We start from the raw sequence: 23,521 nt of genomic DNA, 5'->3' as shown, positions 1-23,521 counted from the left end.
ACTGGAACAACAGGAAGTAAAATTTTTAAAGTTCTTTTAAAAAGCCTGTTACCAGCTGAAGACACTTGTGAATACATCTGTTTGACTCTTTTTAGTAGTATGAAAAGGCAAAGTCTTTCTGCAGTGGTAATTGTGAAAAGTGGAAACGCTGTATGTAAGCGATCACTTCCTGTGTGTCAGGGCTTACTACTAGCACTCGCTTCCTCAATCTGAAATTGTTCGGTGTTCAACTTGTTCCTTGTGGTTATTCATCACGAGAAGGCAGGGTTTTCTTTTCTTTACTCACAGAAAACTGCTTCTGCTGTTACAAAACTTGGTAAGATTACATTTCCTGTAGTCGCCATTTTGTGTGCTGTCACAATTTACATGCTTCTAACCCATCATCCAAAAGGTATGTTTGTAATAGTAATTTATGGCTATTTCTGTAGGGTGATTCATTTGCTCTGTAAGTGTGCTACATGAAAAAGTATAGTGGGTTATCATCAATGATTTCCTTTCCTTCTAAAAATCTGCCTCTACTACTATGATAGTTCATTACAATCCATCTTTATTTACCTTTTGCCTTTTCTTTTATTTTTATTCTTTATAATTTTGCAAACTACAAAATATAGAAGCATGTTGTTCAATTGATAAAGATTTATTTGTGATGCCTAAACTAAAAGTTAGAAGCTAAATTAAAATGTGATTGATTTGGCTGCTCAAAATGGGCAACTGTGATATGTGATGTGTAATAGGCATCGTTTTGTTTACAAGATACTACATGTTATCAGGAAACAATTGTATACTTTTCAAATTTATTTCATTTGTTTTTAATTTTCTGTAAATTAATGTTGTTAGCCATGATGCCTTAGTACTTAATGCTTTACTTACTGATTGAACTATAGATAGATGCAAAGAATACTTTTTGAAGTTTATAGTGTTCAGTTAGGGAAGTGTGAGATTTAGTCCAATATTTTACCAAATATCAGCAATGTGTTTGTCATTGATTCATATGCAAAGTACAGTTAGTTCATGTCCTGAAAGTCCGTAGTCTTTCAAGGACCATTTGACAGTAAGGATGATTAGGCAATCCCTGTCAATTTTAGGCTTTCCCATTTAGAGGGCACTGAGAGAGATTTTCCCAAAAGTTATTTCAGAGAAGTAAAATGCCTCGTATAAAAAAAATTCCCATTCTTTTCCATCTTATAGAAAAAAAGTCTGAGTAGTTCTAAAATTGTATGGGACCTTCTGGTTTTATTTCTGAAGAAAAGTGTGGGTTTTAAGAGATGGATTTATTAACCTCTGCTGTAGCATTTCCTCATAATATCCTGTTCTTTTAATTTGTTTTTTTAATATATCTATATTTCACCTTAATGTTCTAAAAAGCAAACAACAGGGTATTTCTGACTTTTTTTGGCTTATTAGCTGCCTAGCTGTGGTTTCATTGCCCTCCGCGTACTCCATTTCCAGTATTTAACCCATGTTTTCATTCTCTCAAATAACCACATTTTATGGATGCAGTGCCATATTAAGTGCAAAATGGGTTAGGCCAGAGATTTGATGAACTTTTTGACTGCTGAGCATCATTGCATCATATATAGAATGCAAAATTTCCCCGTTTTCCTAAGCCTTGGACCTAATGATGTTGGATATCACAGATGTAGAGGTTTGTGATGAAATCTTGGATCCAGTAAAGTTTGTATAATTTAGTGAAGCCAAGCTTTCACCTACTGTATCAGGGGATTGTCAAAATAAATTTATGTTTTACCTTTTCCCATTAGAGAACTGGATTGACCCAACAGGTTGTTATGGGAGAGTTACTTGGAAGGACTGGAAAGCCCAAGGATACTGATACAAGGGACAAACTCAAGTCTATATTGGTCTTCTTGAAGTAATTCAGCATCACTTAGCTTTTTTAAAAGCAGTTTCATTTCATTAGATACCTTGCTGGGATATTCTATCTGCACCAGTGGAATGCCCAAGTAAACATCCTGTTATTGCATAGGATTCATGCTCAGTAGGTATACTTGTTCACATACACGAAGTGCAATCAGAGTAATACTCTCAACATTTTATGGTCAGAATATTGGGAAAGTTCATTTGCAGTACTGTAAATCATACAACTGGGCATGAAGCATCCTGGTACCATTATTATAGAGAAAGAAATGCATGCTAACAAAAATACCCTAAAATTCTTAAAAGTGGAACATGCCTGATATAGAAAAAGGAAGGATAAATTAGTGCCTAACAAGATGCAAACAAGACAGGGTAAGAATTTATAAATAATCCACTCACTGAAATGTAAAATAACTGTAATCAGATGTTTGATAAAGGGGGGAAAGGGAACCTTCTTAAAAGGCTAAATTCAAAGGTGTTTTTTCTTTCTATTTAAGATGGCCATAGTTTTTATTTGTATGGAAAAACACTAAAACGTAAATGCCTGACTCCAGGTTAAATTTCTGAAACAGTTGTAGCTGCAATATTAAATGTAAAGGTTGTATTTGTATCCGAGACATTGATTTCACATTTTCTTTAACTACTGAATATTCTTCATCATCTCCATCTATAGAACAGCATATGTAGGGTATGGTGTTTTTACTTGGTAGGGGTGTGGCAGAGCACCTTTGGGGTGCTCACCACGTGGCAGGGGCTACAGTAGGCTGGGGCAGAGCCCAGCAGGGAAGGCAGCCAAATGAAGCCCCCCAGATCTCGTTCTAAGGGGGGAGGTGTGTGGCGGAGCACCTTTGGGGGTACTTGCCACTTGAGGGCTCTCACAAGCTCTGAGGGGAGCCTGCTTTGGAGGAGTAGCAGGGGAAACCCCCAAGGTACCATTTTAAGGGGGAAGGTGTGTGGCAGGGCACTGTTGGTGCCTGCCACTTTAAGACTGGGGCCAAGCAGCCAGCAGGTGCTTAATTGTGGCAGCCTTTTTAGAGCTCTGGCTGCCCATTTAAACAGGGCAGTCCGCTTCTGGCGGCCGAGGCAGCAACATCACCTGGCTGCAAGGCTTCATGTATCATTCTTGGAGGTAAGGAAGGAGCTATATAGCTTTGTGCGAGCTCCCACACAGACGCACAGCCCGTGAAACCAGGGGAGCAGCAGTGAACATTAGTTCTTTTCACATTTTATAAACCTTGGTTCATACTTATTAACATTCACTCCACCTATGTCCCTCCTTGGGTTCCACCCATACCTCCTCCTATCTCAAGCTCTGCCACTGTTTACTTCATTAGCATGGGATTGCCTATGCATTTCATTCATTTACATGACTCTGCTAAGAGTGCATGCACAAGACTTTGACCTCCGCTTCTTTTGGTCACTTGCTGGTTCTTTCTGGTTTCTTGCTGACTCCTTCATCTCCAAGGTCTTGCTTCTCCTTTATCTCCTGACGATAGCTGGTGGGCTGCATCTTGTTTTCCTTACGCAAGGAATCATGTATCCTGCACGCTATCCCATTGTTAAAAGACTACTTGCCTAAGCATCTGCAAGATTATTTTAATACATCATTCTGCCTTGTGGCCAGCAGCTTTTGCTGAGACACAGATTAAAGCCTTGCTCCAGCTGCAGATCCAGTGCTCTCCAAAAATCCAAATATTATCACCCTAACACCTTCCATGGATCACATTATACACAGATTTTCATGGATCTTTCTACATGTAACAGAAGAGGATAGATCATCTAAAGCTGTGGCTTTTATGTAATTTCATTATTTGTGAAGAAATCTTCCAGTATAGTATAACAGTTTTTGTAACAGACTGGAGACCAATTTCATTCCGGCTAGAGACAGAAATTACATATAGATTGGTATAAGTAATTGGAAACTGGTTCAAATCCTGTAACACAACAGAAGTTCAGTGCATGTACCCCTCTTTCAAAGTGGCAAAAACCAGTTTAAAATAAACCTGGATGGATGTAGTATCAGAGCACACATATACATGAACGTGGCGGCTGCTCCAACATGCTGGAATTCCAACACATCAGAGAGACTCAATTAATCGATTCTGCTGGAGTGTGGCAATTACTGCGCTCCAGCAGCCTCCTCTGTCTTGTATATCAGTGTTCCTGTCCTTAAAAATGGCAGTGGGGGTGCTTGAACTAAAGCTTGTCAAACATGCTTTAGTTCAAGCACCCCTGCCACCATTTTTAAGTGCAGGGACAGTGATTCATGAGATGCAGCAGAGCTTTATTTAGAGCAGCTCTTGGAGCCACTCTTAATTAAAGTGCTACCCCTTCCACCTGCACTTGACTTAATTGCTTTAGGTTAAATTGGTTTATTGAACTTCTGTCCCCAGTCCCCTCCAGATTTGGGTTAACTCACAGTTCCCCAGCATGCCAGGATGCTTTGCACTTTCTCTGCAAATCCCCCCTCTCAGGGTTGGCAGGCTAGCGTTGGCCCAAGCTGCCTGCTCCAGCCAAGCAGGGAGGCATGCTCTAGTGCTCCCCAGTGTCTGGCCCAGGGGTGGGCAAAATGTGGCCCGGGGGCTGGATGCGGCCCACCAGGCCATTATATCCATCCCGCGGGGCCCCTAAGAAATTTAGAAAATTAATATTAATCTGCCCAGGGCTGCCTGTCATGTGGCCTCGATGGCTTGCCGAAACTCAGTAAGCAGCCCTCTGCCCAAAATAATTCCTCACCCCTGTTCTGCCCTGAGTCGCTGCAGGCACGTGGCTGCATTTCTGAAATAAAAAGTGAGTGTCTGTTCACTTGCTTATTGGTTCAATCTGCACAGTTTAAATTAACCTGTGAAGATTTAATAGATTCATCTTTGGACTTTTTATCTGTCTGTACTTAGACTGTATATCTGAAAGGCTATTTTTACTAGTTAATGCAATTTCTTTTTGCTTGCTATGTACCCTTTATATATGTAATAACTTATACACTTAATATATAAGAAGATCATAGAAATGTTTTGTTTATAAGTGCATTCGGTCTTGTAGTGAAGATCTTTTTCCACTCTGCAAGAGGAAATTCTGTCACTGTTGTTCAGACTATGCAAGTAAAAAGAACCAAACAACATTATAGTGCATGCCATTGGACGAATTCACATCTGTTGAACTTTGTTCTGAACTTGATGTACTGTATAATTATGCCTTCCTTAAATATCCTTTGGCTTGCTTAAGCTGAAGCATAATATACTGTAGAAATGATGTGTATAGGTTTGTTATAGTAATAACATAGTAATTCGCTATATTCTAGCAATTTACTACTGTAACATTTGGAAAATAAAACTCTGCTGTACTAGACAGGGCTATTTTCTCTAGATGGCAGTCTTATTTGGGGCTAGGTACAGACATTAACAAAAAAAACAAGGCAAAATCGATCAAAATTGTGCAGCTTTCTGTAAGTGGCATAGTTTAGATTGGTAGTGAACAGAACACACACTCATCCTTTACGGGGTGGGGCAAATCTTAGTCTAGGTTCTGCCATTTTTAAACCAGTCTATGGGCGCTTGTACATGTGACAGGGGTTTAGTCCTCAGGGTTTTATTCTATGCCCCCTAAATTGAAATCCAACTCTTTCCTGAGCCCGCCCCCTAAATTGAAATCCAACTCATTCCTGAGCCCACCTGGGGAGCAGTGCCCAGCAGGCTTTCAGCAGACAGGCTCAGGGAAGAGTTGGATCAGGCCAGGTGCTGCCTCTGAGCTGGGGCAGCATCCGACCTGCTAGCAGCCTGCCCAGCCAGCCCCAGGGGATGCCACTACTGCAGAGGGAAGGACCGGGGTCCCCCACAGGTTAGGGGCCACTCGGCCTACTGGCAGCTCATCCCCTGGCTACAAACAGGTTCTGGCTCCAACCAAAAAAACCCCCCAAAAGCTTAGGCCCCTTGCCACTTCTGCCTTTAGCAGGTTGTTGTGGCTAGCAGGACAGCTGGGGCTGCCTGGGAACGGACTGGCTTGCCCCTGGGGAAGTGCAGGAAGGGCAGCTGGGTTTGCTGGCAGCTGGAGAAGGTGGTGGGGACAGGACTCTAGAGGCCTGGGCAGGCTTGGGGAAGCATTGGATCAGGTGCCTCTGAATGGGGGCAGCACCCAGCTACCTAGCAGCATACCTTGGCTTCCAGTGCCCTGTGTACCATCCCTGCCACCTTCTCCCACCGCCAGTAAACCCAGCCACCCTCCTGCCACCTTCCTGCACTGCCTCAGGGGCAAGCCATCCCATTCCTAGGCGACCTCAGGTGTCCTGCTAGCTGCAGGACCCTGATGAAGGCAGAAGTAGTGAGTGGCCCACCCAATTTTTTTTTTCCTGCAGAGTCTGCTCCCTCTCCCATAGCTGGGGGGTGAAGTGACAGCTGCAGTGCTGCAATTTGCAACATTGCATACTAAAGTACATCAGAATGTAGTTTAGTTTTCAACGATGAAAACTCATTTTAAACCCCCAAAAGTCTTGCACCGGTACAGTGTGATGCCATTAAGCCACACAAAGTGACATTTTTGTCGTGTGTACATGATAATTGCGTCATGTGTACAAGCAGCCTGTGTGTGCCAAAATTCTGTTCTAGTACAAGTATGTGTTGGTTTCCGATCATTTAGACTAGTAAAAGTGTAATGTCTGTATCTGGCCTGGGAGTACCAGATCTTTATTTATACTTGTGACTACTTAGTATATATGACAGTCGCACCCAAATTATTTCAGCCAAGGTGCCCCAAACCTCAGGCATTTGGACGATTCTTACTTTGTTACTTGTCTGTTTTTTCAGTACCTGCTTCTGTGTTACTTGGTGGGCTCAGTTTGCATGGTCTGGATTTCTGCTGCCTTATGCTGAAGGTGTTTCAGTGCCCTTTCACAGTTGCCTGCGTGCTGTCTACCTCCTTGCTTCTGGATCACCTCATCTGCTCCTGCCACTCCTTCTGTTATCTGTCCCTGCTATAGGTTGGGTTAGACTGAATGACTCCATGAAATAGAGTCCAGCTGAATTGGTCTCTAGGGGACCCTGAATTGCTTGGACCAGCCTTGATTTTGTTGATATCAGTGAAAGTTCTGTGCAGAGACAAGTGGAAAATGGGACCTAAATTTGGCACGTTCTGCTTTTTTTCCCCTTAATTTAAAATTTTTTTTTATTCCTTTTCTCTTTCATTCCTAACTAGATGTTTCACTGGCTCTCTTCTGGTTTGTTTTGTTTTTGTGTCACTGCAGTGCATGAAGTGATATAAAATATGTTTTCTAGTTTGTGTAACAGATGAGGCAACAAGAACTGATTAAATGGCCTTAAGATTTTTATTCCTTTCTTTCTAAAAACAAGCCCCCGCCACATTGCTATAAACCATCTGTCTAATTCTTTATCTGCTCCCAGCCTCAGTTTTATGACGCCGTGGATCCAGTGGATTTTGAAGGTTTCCTGATGACACAGCTGAACCACTTAGACTCTGATCTTGTGCATGAACTTGGTGACTTTCCTGAAGATGATTTGGAAACTGTCTTTACTCCAAAAGAATGCAGGACTTTGCAGCCATCCTTGCCAGAGGAAGGGTGAGGAGAGTTTATCAAATATATATTTTTGTGATTTAAACCATATTTCAAAGGGATGTATGTATAATTTCATAAACCTCATTATGCCCTTGATTCAGTAAGCCACTGTTGCACATGACTAACTTTTGAGCATGTGAATCATTTCATTAGGTATGTAGCTTTGCTGAATGTGAACTATATGAAAAAGTCTTGATTATAAAACCTAGGATGAAGGTTATGCCCAAAAGGGCAGAAGTCTGTGCTTCTGAGCTTCTACACATTTCCCTGATAAATGCATACAATGGGACTACAAGGTCTCTTGATCCTCCAGCTCTGCATCCTAATTCACAAACTGTAAAAAAAACAAAACAAAAAACACTTTCTTTTTCTTATTCACACTTGTATGTGAATAAGTTTTTCAATGTTGGCTTTAATTGAAACTTACAGTTGAAAGTGCACTTCCGTACAGACGTTAATGCTCTTTGCTTATCTGCCAGGGTCATGGGTGGAATGTCTGCACAGTGCAGAACATGCTTTCGAGAGATACAGTGGGCTTGCTCTGGAACTGAGAGCAGTGTAGCCACATGAGTACTAATGAGTTGGACTATAATAAGCTCTTGAATGCATGCAGCACTGTGGTAACCCAAGTATACTGCTTCTGGAGACAGGGTGCAGAAAGCGTAGGTCATATCTCTGCACAGTGCTGTTTTAAGCCTATTGCCTTACACCTATCCTAGAGGAATCTGTTTAAATATGAGAGTTACTTTCAGTCCAGATTTGTTCCTCTGTGTTTCCTCCCTCTTCCTCTGGTCTTCCCTACATGCCTGTTCTCCATTGCTTCCCCATCTGCAAGCAGTGGTGGTAGGAGAAAATATTATTTGGGGGGCTGGGGGCAGTGCAGGGCCACCCTTCCCTCCCGCGGGGCTCTTGCAGTACACTGAGCGAGGTGCTGTGGTGGTGGGGTGTGGTGGTGGCGCTGAAACAGTGGAGCCACATTTTGGTGGGGGCTAAGCCCTGTTAGCTCCAGCTTCCACAGCCTATGCCCCAAGACATGGCAGTCGGCTTATAAGTCTATTCCATAACCCACTGAAACCAGTGGGAATTTTTTCATTGTCTTCAGTAGACTTGAGATCAGGGCCCAACATTTGCTAAGTATTGCCGAGTTTGTAACCTGAAACTCTGCTATATCTCTGCTGCTGCCACCAGCACCCATAGGTGCTTTCATCATGCACCGTGTGTTGACAGCAATAAAAATAAATGGTAGTTTACTTTAGCAATGCTTTTAAGCTGTTTAGAGAGGCACTGCTCTATTCTAAATTCTGAGAGGACTTAGGGCCTGTTCTGGAGCTCTAATGTATGCATTACTTTCTTTGAGCCTAATGGAGGTAACATGTATGTAAAGACTGGTTTGTTTATAGAAGAGAGCACACAATGTATCTCACATTTTAGTGACAAAAGCATTTAAACAGGGAAGTAACCTAGATCTGAATTTTAGCAGAGAATATTGGTGTTTAAACAATCAAAACTGGGTTTTTTTAATTTCTTACTCTGCCACTGCCTTTACTGCCTTGGGCAAGTCTAATAAACCCTGATTTAACAATTTCCTTATCTGTAAAACGAAGGTGATGACACTGCTTAACTATCTCCCAGGGGTTTTATAAAAACTAATCTAGAAATTGCTTTACAGATTTAAAGTAATAGGTTCCTGATCTGATTATAAAATTGTTAGGCATATTCCCTTTGATTTTAATAGGATTTGAATGGGACCCTTAATAAGTACAGTTACTGGTGTTCATGAAGTTTTAATATATTTATTTAGATTTGTATGCATTTCCTGGATATCTTTGAAAAATAGAGTTTGTTGGAGAGGAAAAAAAAGATGCCATTGAGAACTTTCTAACAATTGTTTAGCAATTTGTGCTATCTCATTGTGAATTGAAATTGGGCTGTTTCTTAGAAAAACAGTAGAATACAGGGTTGTTTTGAATGTTAGGACATGTGTGATGTACAGAAGGGTCTATATAGCTATCGTCTGGTATAAAGCAGTCATTTAGATATATTTGAAGTCAGCAACATTCTGGCAAAGATTTCCTCGGTCTTTGAAAGAGAACTAAACCATGCACAATTCATGCACTATTTTTTTTTGTGCCTGAGTGAAAAGCATGGGCTTTGAGTTATGGCAGATATTCTGTCCTTCCCTCAATCTAGTCTGTTCAATAAATGACATTTATGGGCCATATTCTTGGCTGTGCTGAACTTCAGTGCTGCAGCAATTTCAGATCTGTAGTTATAGCTCCTTGATTCTCAGGGTGGATCTCTATCACCCCAAGCCCTTAAAAGAGGTGAGAACACCCTGAGATACAGTCTAATATGTGCCTTCTAACTTGTGCAACTCCACTGAAACAAATAGGAAAATAAATGGGGGGGACAGAGATGTCCTTAGGAACAGAACATGTCCTGATACATGTAAATCTGCTGCAGTAGCACCTGTAAAAATGGACCTATGTAGGCACATTAAGGATGGGTTTTCAGCCTTAACCATAGATTTTGTATGATTGCCTTGTATTCTACACTGCAGTGGCGACGCATGGGGGTGCATGTGCACCCCCTGAGAGCTCCGGTGCACCCCCTGACCGGCCTCCCCCCTGCAAGCACCAGGTGATTGCTGCAGCCACTCCCAGAAGGAGCCATAGCCACTCCCAGAAGCAGCTGCAGTGATCGGCCATCGCAGGATTGGCCACGGGGGTCTCCCTGGGCAGCGAGATCGGCTGTGGGGGGACCCCCCTGGTTGGCAGGACTGGTTGTAGGGGGGCATGTGTCCTCCCCCATCCCCCCCGACTAAGGTGGCACCAGTCGCCCATGCTACACCGAATTTGTGACATGTGCTGTCTTTAATTTGCATGCATAAGAAACATTTGTTTTAACTGTTTCCAGCAACTCTTTGCATAAGGCAGCAGTATTTGAACATTTTACATCTCCCATGTTAGTATTAGTGCTTTATAAGAAAAGTCTGGGCTGCTGTGCCATGGTGCCTTAGTCTGGTGGACCTACATCCCAGAAGAGCAGAAGGGGTGTTCACTCTGGTGTCCTACTGCCCAGGGATCAAGGAGCATAAGTCATCAGCCAAGCTAATAAGAGGGATACCTATATACTGTGTAACCATACAAAAAAAAACAAACCTTGTGCTGAACCAAATACAGGAAATTGAGCATGAGGTTTGTTAGGCTTCTTGCAAGGAGAACCCACAGCTGCTATAGTTACCAAACAGGAATAGATCACGTGAACCCAAACAAATTTTAGCACCAACTTTGTCTGTAACTGATTACAGATTTGGTTAAGAGGTTGGGTTTCATTGCTTTTTGTTTTTGTTGGGCAATTACTACCAAAAATTAGTGCTTTCCAAACCTGATTGTGGGTTCTTGTGTAGATTTATCCTCGGGACAAACATTACACGTACACCAATTTAAGTGATAAGAAACCGGTTTAAACCTGTAACAGAGCATAAGTTCAGTGCACATAAACCGGCTTCAAAATGGCCGAAATTGGTTTAAGATTGTGGCAGTGCACTTGCAGTGCCTGCCACTTTAAGGACTGAGTTAGGCAGCACGCAGGTGCTTAATTGTGGCAGCCATTTTAGAACACTGGCTGCCTATATAAACATGGCAGTTTGCTGCTGCCTGCCCAGGAAGAAACATTGCCTGGCTAAGCTACATGGAACATTTAGCAGGTAGGAGCTGGAGGCTCTTGGTCCTGGGCATGACCTAAAACTGCACCCTGCTAGGAATGGGCGACCTGGTGGGCCTCCTGGTGGTGTGGGAGTCCCCAGTTACCTCCCCAGTGAAAGGCGAGGAGGGGCACCTTAACCCCAGCCCCCATCTTTAGGTGGGCTTTGGAGGTAGTTGTGGGAGTAGTGGGGCCAGGCATGGCAAGCAGAGTGCCACCTGAGCCTAGCAGGGATGTAAGATCCTGGAGACCCCAGAGGGGGTAGTATGAGGAGCATAGAGTGTGGCCTTGCACAGAGTAGGGCGGAACAGGAATAGGCCTGAAGGGCTGTGTGTGAGGGCACTGAACGAGGAGTAGACATGAAGGGTAGTCCCAGGGGTGCATTGAGTAGAGCCAAACAGGGAGTAAGCCTGAAGGGCAGCGCAAAGGTCATACCTGAGAGCAGTTCATCATGAAGATGAGAAGGCCCTAGGAATGCTCCTAAAGGGAGCATAGTAGGAACCTCATTCTTGGGAAAGATGCCAAGGCATGGTTGTGGATGCCTGAGGCCGTAATTTGGGCCAGAGGCTGAGTAGGGGGCTAGGCCAGAAAGTTAGGGGCGAGTCCTGACCCCGGTAAGTCCTCTGCTGCAAGGAGGCTGTGTGTAGAATGAAAGTAAGACCAGTAGTTGAGCATAATGACCTGCTACTCCAGGGAGGGAATGAGAGTCCCTGTGAGACCTGGAAGCACCAGTTATGGTGTGGGTTAAAAACATGATGTGGATGCCATCTACAAGGCATGGGCTGCGGCGTAGGGCAGGTTGGAGCTGCAGATAGTTCCCCCTGGCATCGGGGCATGTAATGGGCAGTCTCCCACATTTACCATCCATGTATGGGAACAGCAAAGTCGTGACAGATGAGACAGGGCAGATTGCCACATAGAGACTGGTGGGCAGGCTGGCATAGGATCAGGCCCCTAGTGTGTCCCCATCACAAAGATAAACATGGTTGAATGTAGTATCAGACTTAACTGATCTGGGTCAAACCGGTTTATGCAGTGTCTGTCCGAGACCCCTTCCTGGTTTAAATTAAACCCCCCCCCCGGCATCCCAGATGCCTTGCAGCCCTGGGCAGGGCTGTCTTCTCCAGAGAGTAGGCCTGGCCCTGCCCTCTGCTCCCTAACTGAAGCTCCAGCAGAAACTGCAGGCACAGCAGGGTCTGTCTTGTTTCCTCCTGGTCCCCCCCAGCCCTTCCTGCAGGGCATTCCCCTGAAAAGGAATGTGGTATGCTAGCTAATGCTGAGAGGTGTCTGTGTGTCTCCAATTTCACTGGGCCAGGCAGACAGAACAGTGTCCACTTAGGGCTTTTTGGAGCTAATCATCAGGTTCCTCTCATCCTTCCTTGGAAAAAGCTATTTAAGAAGAGCTTCAACTAATGAGAGAGGCTTTTGTTTTGTTAAACAGCCCCGTGCTGGCTCCTTTGCTGATTAGGTTTGCAGATGGTATGAAGAAGCAGGAAGAGGGAGATTGAAAAGCTCAGTATCATCAACAGATGCATGCACTTCACCCCTTCCACCTTTGCCTCAGAGTGCTAGCTGGGGGTTGGGATCTGGCAAAACTCCTGTCCCTTGAGCAATGAGCAGAGAAAAAGCCCGGGATAGTGCAGGCAGGGTGGGGTTTACACCCCTCCCTAACCAGTGTCCTGCCAGGGCCTAGCTATGTCCACCATGTCCTCAGCTCAGCAGTGTGGAAGAGAAGGGAGGGGTGCCTTAGTGTCCCATGGCTTCAAGCCTGAGCCACTGCAGGCATGTGCCCGCATTTCCTCAGTCCAGAGGGAATGTCTGTACTGATACAAACCAATTCAACTTAGGCAGGTTAAACTATCCTGCAAAGATTGTATCAATTCAGGCTCAGGCTTTTTGAATGTCTGTCCCTAGCCCTGCTGACATCCCAGAGGGGCTTAATAAAAAGGAACAGGCTTGAGTCAGGAAGGAAGGATTAAGCCTTCTTCAGTGTGTTTTGTGAACACTTCTGATGATAAATTTTTAACAACAGCTGCAAGAATGATCTAAGTCATCTCATAAAAATAAATATCTGTTAGTTTTCCAGATTAGAAGAATTAAAAGTACACCAAAAGGATTAGAGTCACAGAATTTAAGGTGGTATATTCAGTACTGTGAACCCCACACCTTAAAAAATAGGGAGTTAGATCCCCAAATCCTGAGATTGCAGCAAGACCTGGATAGGTTGCAGGGGTAGGCTAACAAAAACAGGATGCGTTTCAATACGGACAAGTGCAGGGTGCTACACTTAGGCAGTAGTAACCAGCAGCACACTTATAAGACGGGGAAACTCCCTTCTTGAGAGCACGGAGGCAGAAAGGGATCTTGGAGTCATTATTGACTCCAAGATGAACGTGGGCCGACAATGCGAGGTCACGGTCAGGAAGGCTAACCGGACCTTATCGTGCATCCACAGGTGTATCTCAAGTAGGTCAAAGGAGGTGATCCTCCCCCTCTACGCGACACTGGTCAGGCCACATCTGGCGTACTGTGTCCAGTTCTGGCCACCCCACTTCAAGAGGGATGTGGACAACACTGAGAGGGTCCAGAGGAGGGCCACCAGCATGATCCTGGGACAGCAGGGCAGACCCTACAATGAGAGGCTACGGGACCTGAACCTGTTCAGCCTTCACAAGAGAAGGCTGAGGGGGGACCTTGTGACTGTCTATAAAGAAACTAGGGGGGACCAGAAGGGTTTGGGGGAGACCTTGTTTCCCCTAGCGCCCCCCAGGATAACAAGGAATAACGGCCACAAGTTGTTGGAGAGTAGGTTTAGATTAGACATCCATAAGAACTACTTCACGGTTAGCAGCTAGGATCTGGAACCAACTTCCTAGGGAAGTGGTGCTGGCTCCTACCCTGGGGGTCTTTAAGAAGCGGCTTGATACCTACCAGACGGGTCGTTTGAGCCCAGTTTTCCTCCTGCCCAGGCAGGGGGTCGGACTTGAAGATCTACAAGGTCCCTTCCGACCCTACTTCTATGATTTAAAGATCTTGAGATCTTATTTCTGAGTTTTTAGGGAGGACTCGGTCTTGTCTTTCAGTTTTTCTCTACCAGTGAGAGAACTAGAAACTTGCATTAAAAAAAAAAACAGCTCAACCATGATTGGCCATTTGGTTTTATAGACTCATGAATTTAGAAGCTGGGTCTTTTAGGAAAAAAAAAATCAATTAGCTATAAAACTGATGGATACCTGCACAGTCCTTTTGTCTTGAGGTGTTTTATGGCAACATTAATCCCATGTTCATGAAAGAGTTGGAGTGGTAAATAGTTAATTCAGTAGTTTAAAAAAAACCAGCAACAGAATCCTGACTATGTAACCTGTGCAGTACTTCTGTAAACCTCAGGGAATATTTTAGAAGTCATTAACAAAACAGTAGAGAAGTTTTAACCTAAGTGTCTTCTGCTGTACAGCAGGGGTGTTCAACCCCCTAGTGCATTGGCCAAATTGAACCCCCAACACTGGGTGATCCAGCCCATGGTGCTTCCTATGGGTCCAAAAATTTGGTGGCAGGGTATGCGCTTATGTCCTGCTTCCAATATTCTGAATGTGTGGGGAACACCGTAGGCTAGAGGGCATGCACATGGGGGTAGTGTGGGGCCCCAGGCCCACTACTGGTGAGTTGGATCTGATTCTGGCATGCGGGGCTGGGTGGGGGTGGTACAGAGCCCTAGGACCCTATCCTGACACATAGGGAAAATATGGGGATTTGAGGCCCAATCCCAGTGCACAGGGCCCAATCCTGGTGCTCAGTGGTGGTGTGGGGCCCCAATCCCTCAATCCCAGTGTGCAGGTTAGGGTGTGGGAGTTTGGGCCCCAGGGCTCAATTCCAGCACGTAGGGGCCAATCCTGGTACATTGAGCATGTTCTGATCTACACTGTGTTTAGATAAACCTTATAGAGATGCCCCATGGTGTTTATAAAGTATTAACAGCGTGTTATTTCTTTCATTTTCTTTCCCAGAGTTGAATTGGATCCTCATGTCCGGGATTGCATTCAGACATATATTCGGGAGTGGCTGGTTGTTAATCGAAAGTAAGTTACATGCTTGTAAATAAACTAGGAAATAGTATGCTTTCTTTTATTTAGCATAGTGACAATGTATGTTGTTAGAACTAGTCCAAAGGAACAGTAATTTAATTTGCTGAAGAAAGTATTTGTATTTCCATTAGAATTTGTTAACCTTTTTGTTTTTGTTTGGACAGATGTACTATAATCAAAAAAAAAATTCTTGCTACTGCTTGTTAGTTATTTTAGAACCTTGACAGAATACATTTAAGAGGGAAGCAGCTCATGTTGACTATATATATGATGGATGATTTCTGTGAAATCTGAACACCATACTGTCCATGTTTACACATTGTTTAAGAATCATAAGCATTGCCTTTGGGATGAGATATGGAACTGACCACTTGTGATCATTAATGTTTCCATGTCACTGCTTGCAAAATCCTAACCAAAATCTAGCCTGCCTAATAATTAATCACTCTTAACTTAAATTGCTCTGGCACTTGCTGTGCAGGAACATAGGACTGAAAGGAACCTTCTGGGTTACACAGTTCAGGCCTCTGTTAGCATAGGAAACCATGTCGGAAAAACTCTTTCATATGTAACCCTGGGCACGACACTACATGCGCCCTCACCTGAATAGTGGGATCCTGGAGTACCCAGTAGCCTGCCCTTTGGGCAGGGGGCTGGACTCGATGATCTTCCGAGGTCCCTTCCAGCCCTGATGTCTATGAAATCTATGAAATCTATGAACTATTTACAAGATTTAATTATTTACAGCATAACAAATAATCATTAAATAAGCACATGGATATATCGACTAATAAACCCTCAAGTACTTATTTACAATCTCTCACTTGCACACGGAGTACTGGGGATCCTGTGCGCACTGCCCCTAGCAGGGTATCTCAGGGAGTGGGACTGTCTGTGTCCCTGCACGTGGTCTGTGGCCCCTCCCTGGCACTGGTGTCCGCCTCCGTGCTCCTGGAGTCTCTGGGCAGCAAGCTGCAGCTCCTCTTCTGCAGTTCCTGCAAGATAGCCTCCCCCTGCCTTCGACCCCCTTCCCCGGCTCTGCTGTGAACAGTGTCTGGGCTGCAGGCTGTAGCAACCCTCCTGTCCCACACAGCCTCACAGCCCCGGTAAATGCAGCCCTTCCCTGGGCTTTGCCTGCCCCTGTGGCCCCTCACCCATCAGGGAAACTAGGGCAGACTCTGGCAGTCGTGTACCCCACCCCTCCCTCCCCGGCTCTGCTATGCTCACCCAGCCACACTGGCTGCAGTCGGGTCTCTCCAGGCTTGGAGTCTCCACACAAGCAGTCCCTGCCTGATCCTGCCACAGCAGCCTACCCGTGGGAGAGAAGAACTGGATACTGTATCACACTGGATACTGTGTCACTGTGGCAGCTTCTGCTGCTGCTTTCGCAGGGCTCTCTCAGGGGCTCTCCAAGGGACCACTATGTTGAGACTCTGAATTTGGTCTCCAGCCTGTCCCTCAGCTCCTCCTTTCTCTCTCTCTCTCTCTCTCTCTCTCTCTCTCTCTCTTGTTTCCTCCTGGGGGAAATCTGCTACCCCTTTTATCCAAGCCTCTCAGCCAATCCCAGCTAAGGGCCCTTCCTGGGCTTTTGCTGATGGCTCTATTTCAAAACTTTGCTGGGGTTACATCACCCCTACCACTTCCAACAGGGCTGCTTCCAAAACAGCTTCACTTGCCCTCAGAGCCTACAGTGTTCCCTCTGGGACAAACTGTCTCTCTGCCAGGCAGCCCTTCCCATTCTGTTCAGGTGGGTCCATTTTTTTCAAGGTTGCTACACATAAAATGATTAAGCTCCATCTTAAAAAATAGTTTGTTTTCCCCTGGTCCTATTGGGAAGCTGTCCTACAACCTTATTTCTTTGATGGTTAGAAATTCTCTTCCAGCCTAAACTTATTCATGGCCAGTTTATTGCCGTTTGTTATTATGCCAACCTTGTGCATTAGCCTAAACAGTTCTTTCCCTCTTTGGTGTCTTACCCTACTCCCTTTGGATACATTTATAGAAAGCAATTATATTCTCTCAGTATACATTATACTAAGCTAAACAAGGAAACCTTTTTTTTTTAATTCCTCTTCTCTCATGAGAGAGGTTCTTCATTCCCTTGATCATCTTAGAAGCCCTTTTCTAATTTAAATAGACATAACCAATTGTTGTCTACTTTAAGTTTTATTACCTGTTTCATAGATTCATAGATGCTAAGGTCGGAAGGGACCTCAACAGATCATTGAGTCCAACCCCCTGCCTAGGCAGGAAAGACTGCTGGGGTCAGATGACCCTAGCCAGATGCCTCTCTAGCATCTTAAAGACCCACAAGGTAGAGGAGAGCACCACCTCCCTTGGAAGCCCATTCCAAATTTTGGCCACCCTTACCGTGAAGAAGTTTTTCCTGATATCTAGGATATATAGACTGTTGTTAAAGTCTTATATTAATTCCCATCTTCTCTAGCTTAATTAATCATTTCCCATTTGGCCTTGTATCAAAAAACTATATGAAAATCCAGACACATTAGATCTACTGCATTTGTCTTGTATGGAAAATTGGTTATCTAACTGGCATGATGTGTGATTTTCACATGCCAGTTTTTTCCTAGTTCTGGGATAGGAATGATCTGGTCCTGATAACTTGAGCATGTTGAACTTCTTTTGTTTTGTTTCACCCTTGAATATTGTAATTTTCCATTTTTATATTCACATTCCAGCCAACTACATTCCCATTGCCATATTAAACATAATTTTCCTTGAAAACTGAGGTGAACTTATTCTTTTTTTAGGCTGTATATAGATTATCTTAATTATGATCCTATCTTCACTTTAATGTAGCATTACTGTTTTTTATTAGGCTGTGAATGGAAAGATCCTTGTGGGTAATTTTAAGCTTGTGAATTACTCTGATACCTGTCAGGATAAAGTTGCCCAAGGAAACGTAATTTATGCCACTTATCATTCTAAAATGGGATAAGAAAGCATGATGTGTGTTGTCATTCAGTTCAAATGTATATATGCAAGCTTGAATGTTCTTTTATGACAATGGTTACTTAGTTTTAAAGGCTGTGTTCAGTAGGGCGTGTTGGAGTCTGTATTTTTAAGTATTTTAAAATGTTCGATCCTGTGTAAAACTTTTGGGGAAGCTGGAGAAAGAATTAGAATTATTTCTATCCGTTGGTTTATGTGTGAGGCTGTAGCAGGGGCTGGGATGCACCCCTCCTAGACCCTTGAAGGAGGGGCTGTGTCAGGGGGGAAACTTACCCAGCAGGGCCCAAATGAGCCATGCCTTCCTGGCACACTGGCAACAAGCCCTGGGGAAATACTTACCCGGTGGGGTCCGGGCGAGCCATGCTTCCCCAATGATGCAGGGTGTAACTTCTCATGCCTTTCTCCTGAGCGCCGTGCCTTTCTCCCGAGGATTGCACATGTGACTCTTTTAAGAATCTTGCCGTGGCTTCTTGGGCTGCACGGCCAGGCTAGTGGGAGTGGCCTCAGGTCAGATCCCCAGGGGTCTCGCCTGCCATGTCTTTGATGATAAAGGGTTTTAAATCGGGAGGACAATGTCTGGTCCTGTACCCCTGGTTCTTTCCCTTGGCCTTCCTCATGACGGCCTCTTCTTGGAGCTCCACCTCCCCTACACCCTGCCTAATGCCAACCGTGATGTTGCTTGTCAGGGCCGATGTTCAGGCCCTCCCCGGCGCTCGGTCCCTTTGGGGTGCAGTTGTTGACCACCAGTGTAGCTAGTGCCGAGCTCTCCCTGCGGCCCCTCTCTGCTGTCTGGTCTATGTGGAGCTGGATTCTACCCGGACTGCCACCTCCTTTGACGCATCACTGATTCCCTGCTGCTGGTTGTTCAGTTCAGGGTCCCGTCTTGGCTGCGTCTGTTGCCTTCCCAGTCACTGGGGCTACCAGCTCTGGCCCACGACAGGTCCGCCGGCAGCTCCTTGAGCCCACGCTGGCCCGGTATTCCCTCCATGCTCCCTTCCTAAGGGAGCCACCAAGCCTTCTCCTTCTTTGCACCATCTGGCTGTTCTGACCCTTCTGGGCCAGCTGGGGACGCTCCTTCTGGTCCCCCCGCTCCTTTCCAGGTGAGCCTTTTCTGCCGGCTCCAGCTGCCCGCCCAGCCAATCGCCCTTGGCACGCTTTTATAAAGTGTGCCCAGGCGGACACGGGAGCCATTCCCGGCTCCTCCTAGCTCCTCCGTGGGTTTTTTTCTTTGATCTTCAGAGCTGCTGCAGTTTCACTTTCACCGCGAACAGCTGCGGGCGTGGCGTCCCGCTGTATCTCCCCTTCTCCCAGTAAGTTTTCCTTACACAGGGACAAACTCCAGAAAGGGAACTCGCCCAGCAGGTTAAGACAAGCTATGTTGCTTGGCACGGCAGGGAAGAATGCCGGGGGGGAGGGAAACCCACCCGGCAGGGTCAGAATGGGTTGCACTTCCTCAGTATGCTAAAAGGAGCTCTGGGGGAAGAAGGGGGGGAACTGAAGAAACACACCGGGTCCAGGGAATATGTGCCTCGGGAGTTGGTGCTGATGGCTCAGAGGAAGCTCAGGAACTTTAAAAGGAGAACACCAAAAGAGGTTCGGCATTTAATATCCAGGGGAAAAAAGATTGTGTGGCAGGACTGGGAAGAGGACTCCGTTGCAACAGAGACCCAGCCAGCCAAATCCTTGTGGTACGCTGGGATACTGCAACTCCAAGTGAGTGACCAATCTGACCCCAGAACAAGGTAAGTAATGCCAGATGGCGAGGTACTTGTGGGTTGACCCACCAGTTGGATGGATGGGGACACGAGAAGAGAGTGCTCAGTGAAAGGTTGTCAAGCCCAACAGGAGAGAGGTGCCATAGATGGTGTTAGCCTCGTGGGACCCTAGATAGCCCAGGCAAAGGAGAGATTTGCCTGGAGGGACTGAATAAACAGTCACCAGGTTTAAATCAGCTACAGGGAGCTGAGATGGACCTCCAAACCTGGGTTCTGAGTTGTTTTTTTTTCCCTTGAGGAACTAATATAAACAAGGGGATGAGAGTCTGTTTTCCTTTTATTTTATTTTCAGTACTCCCAGGCAAGGGAGAGAGATCAGGGGAAAGTAAGATCCCCTGAGCACCTGAGTCAGAGTTAATTTAAGTCATAGGATGTACACCTGGGATCTGGTGAGTTACCTGATTGAGAATCTAGGAGAGTGGTGGGTAGAGATCTTATCACCCAGGATCCACCAATCCCTGTTAGAAGAAAGACTGCCTTAAGTTAGGCTGGAACATTCAAGTGAGAGATCTGTCTAGATGGGATGGCCACCAACCCTTTGTGGAGTTAGACACCGAATCGCTCCGGGGAGAAACCGAGACCCAGTGACTTGCACTCATTGTCAGCAGAGATGGACGACTTATCACCCAAGAGGAAAGGGGCAGGGTATAGGAGTGTTGGAGCCCTCCAGAAGACCAAAACTCATCGGTACAACCATCACTCTAGGCACCACCCATACTCCCAAAGAATAGCGTAATATCAAGACATGGCACCCACTTGCTCAGAGAGGCCCTACACACTGCTGCTGACAACAGAACTAGAGTTTCAAAGCCTATTTTAACACTTCTTATTAAATGACAAGGGATCCAGATAATTTTCTGGGCAGAAACCAAAAATAACATGTAGAGGTTGACTTCCACTGATGTTAGAACATGCCTGTGCATTGGAAAGAGTTTTATATGGAATGTCAAATGATCTCCAAAATAGCCCAGGTGCAGTTTGTGCAGCTGTCTTCAACAAGTTCATTTGCTTGACTTACCTCATCTGTCAATGGAGCAGTTAGTGATCTGTCTTAGTCTGATAAAATAGCAGTTGGTTAAAGTCTAAAAGGAAGATAAAACATGGATTAAAGTTGTACTCTGAGTCACTTCTGTATCATATACAATAAACTGATTTCTAGTGGATACTTAAAAGAAATACAATAGCAATATTGTAAGCATGGTATCTGATAGGGGTGTGCGAAATGGGCCGTATTTGATTCGGATTTGGCCCGAATCGGGGACAGTGATTTGATTCATTGATTTGGATCACTGTCCCCAATTTGATTCGGCTGAATCTGAAGATTCAGTGCTTATTTGGAGAATCAGCGATTCGGCCATAGACACAGCTTTAAGTGTTTTTTTTCTATATACCTCAAGGTACCAGGTGCGGCTCATGAACGCTGCGACGATGGGGCGAATGGAGAGTCCCACAGGAGTGTGAGGGGGCTGGTGCCTTCTGGGTCTGGGGGGGCACCTGGGGTCCCCCTGTGGCTGACCGCTGAGCTGGGGGGTGGGGGGCCCCCCAGCATGCTTGGCAGAGGACCCGGAAGTGGACCAGAAGTACAAAAGATTGTAATTGTTTAGCTGAGAGAGAAATTAAAAGACATAAAAATATATCAAATGGAGAATAATAAAATGTGATTAACCGTAAAGCTCATAAAAGGAAATAAATTGTGTAATTTATAGTTATAGAACTCAAACTTACGACAATATGTTTGCCTTGGCCATGAACATATAGCTCACATGACTGGAGTACTGTCATGGATGTGTATAAACTGTTCAAGAAGGACAGGCAGGGGAGAAGAGGAGGAGGAGTTGCACTTCATGTAAAGGAGCTGAATGATTGCTTAGAGCTCAAGTGTGAAACTGGAGATAGGCCTGTTGAAAGTGTCTGAGTTCAGGTGAGAGAGGAGGTCAACAAGGGTGATGTTGTGGTGGATGCCTGCTATAGACCACCAGGCCAGGAGGATGAGGGGGATAAGGCTTTCCTTAAATAGCTAGTGCAAGTTTCCAGATCACAGGCCCTGGTTCTCATGAGAAGACTTCAGTCACCCTGACATCTGCTGCAACACAGCAGTGCACAGACAATCCATGAAGTTTTTGGAGAGTGCTGGGGACAACTTCCTGGTGCAAGTGTTGGAGAGGCGAACTAGGGGCTATGCTCTTCTTGACCTGCTGCTCACAAACAGGGAAGAATTGGTGGGGAATGTAGCAGTGGAGGGCAACTTGGGCAGCAGCAACCATGAGATGACTGAGTTCAGGATCCTGAGGAAAGGAAGGAAGGAGAGCAGCAAGTAACTACCCTGGACTTCAGAAAAGTAGACTTTGTCTCACTCAGGGAAATGATGGGCAAGATCCCCTGGGAAGTCAAACTGAGGGGGAAAGGAATCTAGGAGAGCTGGTTGTACTTTAAAGAAACCTTACTGAGGGTGCAGGAATGAAGCATCCCAATGTGCAGGAAGAGTAGCAAGTATGGCAGAAGACCAACTTGGCTTATCAGAGAACTCTTCAGTGAGCTAAAGCAGGAAAAGGAAGCTTACACTTGTAAGTGGAAACATGGACAGACAACTAGGAAGGAGTATAAGAGTATTACTCCGGCATGCAGGGATAAAATGAGGAAGGCCAAAGCACAGTTGGACTTGTAGCTAGCAAGGAGTGAAGAAGGGTTTCTACAAAAACGTGAGCAACAAGAGAAAAATGAGGGATAGTGTGGGTCTCTAAATTGGGGAGGCAACGTAGTAACAGATGATGTGGAAAAGGCTGACGTATCCGGTGCCTTTTTCACCTTCATCTTCACGGGTAAAGGTAGCTCCCAGACTAGAACCTGGCAGCACAGTTTTAGGAGGAGGTGAGCAGCCAACAGTGGCAAAAGAGCAAGTTAGGGCCTGTTTAAAAAAGCTAGACATGTACAAGTACATGGTGCCAGATAGGATGCACCCAAGGGTGCTGAGGGAGTTGGCTGATGTAATTGCGGAGCCATTGGCCATTATTTTTTAAAACTTGTGGCAATTGGGAGTTGTCCCAGATGATTGGAAAAGGGAAAATTTAATGCCCATCTTTAAGAGAAGAAGGAGCACTTGAAGGAGAAAAAGGTGATTTAGGAACAGTTGGCATTGATTCACCTAGGCCACTTCATGCCTGACCAACCTTGACTTCAAAAAAGCCTTTGACCTGGTTTCCCATAATCACCTCTTAGAGAAACTGGCCAATTGTCGCCTTGGGTCCTTCACGATCCACTGGCTGGAAAACTGGCTCCGGGGTCGGACCCAGAGGGTAGTAATTGATGGAAGTCACTCGTCGTGGTGTCCTGTGACCAGTGGGGTCCCCCAAGGCTCTGTCCTTGGACCCATACTGTTCAACATCTTCATTAATGATGTGGACACTGGAGTCAGAAGCGGACTGGCCAAGTTCGCTGATGACACCAAACTTTGGGGAAAAGCATCCACACCAGAAGACAGGCAGGTGATCCAGGCTGACCTGGACAGGCTCAGCAAGTGGGCGGACGAGAATCTGATGGTGTTCAACGCC

At 45.3% G+C, this 23,521-nt stretch overlaps 1 protein-coding gene across 4 annotated transcripts in view; it reads left to right on the top strand.

The window, feature by feature from the left end:
• The window catches only part of DOCK8 (dedicator of cytokinesis 8), a 163,011-nt gene that overhangs the window by 40,045 nt on the left and 99,445 nt on the right, over positions 1-23,521 (top strand). For 3 of the 4 annotated variants that reach the window (XM_025202972.1, XM_014519464.2, XM_025202971.1), the window contains exons 3-4: positions 7,266-7,441; positions 15,148-15,219. In XM_025202972.1, the coding sequence (XP_025058757.1) occupies positions 7,314-7,441; positions 15,148-15,219 (200 nt within the window). In that variant the 5' untranslated portion in view covers positions 7,266-7,313. Of the gene's footprint in view, positions 1-1,760; positions 1,871-7,265; positions 7,442-15,147; positions 15,220-23,521 lie in introns of all 4 variants that reach the window. The other variant, XM_025202973.1, reaches the window with a different exon arrangement.

This window comes from Alligator sinensis, unplaced genomic scaffold (assembly GCF_000455745.1).
Source record: "Alligator sinensis unplaced genomic scaffold, ASM45574v1 scaffold308_1, whole genome shotgun sequence".
In the NCBI taxonomy this organism is placed as follows: domain Eukaryota; kingdom Metazoa; phylum Chordata; order Crocodylia; family Alligatoridae; genus Alligator; species Alligator sinensis.
The sequence above is the reverse complement of the archived record's forward strand: the minus strand, read 5'-3'. Positions and strand labels throughout refer to the sequence as shown.